The sequence below is a fragment of the Monoraphidium neglectum genome (genome assembly GCF_000611645.1).
Source record: "Monoraphidium neglectum strain SAG 48.87 unplaced genomic scaffold scaffold01007, whole genome shotgun sequence".
Lineage (NCBI taxonomy): Eukaryota > Viridiplantae > Chlorophyta > Chlorophyceae > Sphaeropleales > Selenastraceae > Monoraphidium > Monoraphidium neglectum.
Genome location: NW_014012621.1, coordinates 18,482 through 19,689, shown reverse-complemented (window position 1 = coordinate 19,689; position 1,208 = coordinate 18,482). Strand labels below are relative to the sequence as shown.

The window sequence follows — 1,208 nt, the reverse complement described above, 5'->3', positions numbered from 1 at the left end:
GCGCTGAGGGGGGCGGTGGCGGCGCACCTGGAGCTTGGGGTGCGGGATTCGAAAATGGCGGCGACAGCTGCGGGGGGCGCTGGGAACATGGCGCTTGGGTGACCCGCTCATCGGCGTACGCTGGGTCGCTGGAGTGGACGCTGCGTGTTACTGCAACCTGTAACGATGATGTCTATGTGATAGCAGAGAAATGGCGTGTCGGTGCAGGGGGTCCGTGTGGGCTCGGCTGCGTCGGGGCGTACGGAGCCCAGCGCCGGCCAGGACCTGGCGCGAGAAGCGTTTGCAAGCAGGTGTCCCACTTGCACACGGTGTCCTTTCGTGTTTGTTTTTCGTGCCACCTGCAGCTGTTCCGCGCATACACCTGTGCATGCCGTACCCGCGCAAGATCGCAAGTGTCGTGGCTCAAGGCGGGCGAGATAACAGAGTGCAGCCAGCGCAACTGATATATAATGTCGCGGAAAACCAAGGTGAGCGCAGGGCCGGAGTGGCCCGATGACATGCGCTGCCTTATATGCGCGGTTGGTGTTGCAAGATTTGAGACGAGGATGATTCACATGTGCAGCTCTTTCAGGGGGCTTTAGCCAGGGATGAGGCGTGTCGCGCCGCAAGCGCGAGGGCTCTCGCAGCGCCGCTGCGACTTTCGCCCTCCCCGGGACCAACAGGCGGCTCGCCGAGCCGACCCAGGTGTCGCCACGGCCTAGAACCAATAGCCGACGCAGCACCTTCCCTTCAGAACTCTGACCGCCCTGACTGGCCCCCTTGCGCCAGCTCAGCCGGTCGTCACCCCCGACGGCATGCTCACGTCTCCCCGCCCCCCCCCCCCCCAAATCATCATGCTGCAGCCGGGGGCTGACTATCACCTGCTGGAGCCCCGCACCGACCTGCTCAGCCGGCTGGGCTTCAAGAGCAAACACAACAGGCGCGCGCGCCTGGGAGCAGCGGCCGCTTGGGAGCAGCGCGGGTTTGGAAGGAGCTCGGCGAGCGGCCTGCAGGCTGCTGCGGCCGGCCGCGGCGTCTGCTTAGCGCGCCGCTTGCTTGGCGCGCCAGGACCGTCTGAAAGGGGCAGGGCGCCGTTGCTTGACAGCTGATGCGGCTGTTCAAGCGGTGCGCACAAGCGCACGGTGAACGCACAAGGTGGTGCGGCCCCCCCTTACCTCGCTGTGGGGCCTTTCAAGAAGACCCAGCCGCCAGAAGCCTGGTGTTGCCCC

At 65.6% G+C, this 1,208-nt stretch overlaps 1 protein-coding gene across 1 annotated transcript; it reads left to right on the top strand.

Moving 5' to 3' along the window:
- Nucleotides 1-842: 842 nt before the first annotated feature.
- Nucleotides 843-1,088, top strand: MNEG_6286 (hypothetical protein; the record flags this gene model as incomplete). Its single annotated transcript, XM_014045244.1, has 1 exon — nucleotides 843-1,088. A coding segment is annotated over one exon (246 nt), but the record flags the coding sequence as incomplete, so codon positions are not given.
- Between the last annotated feature and the right edge of the window lie 120 nt (nucleotides 1,089-1,208).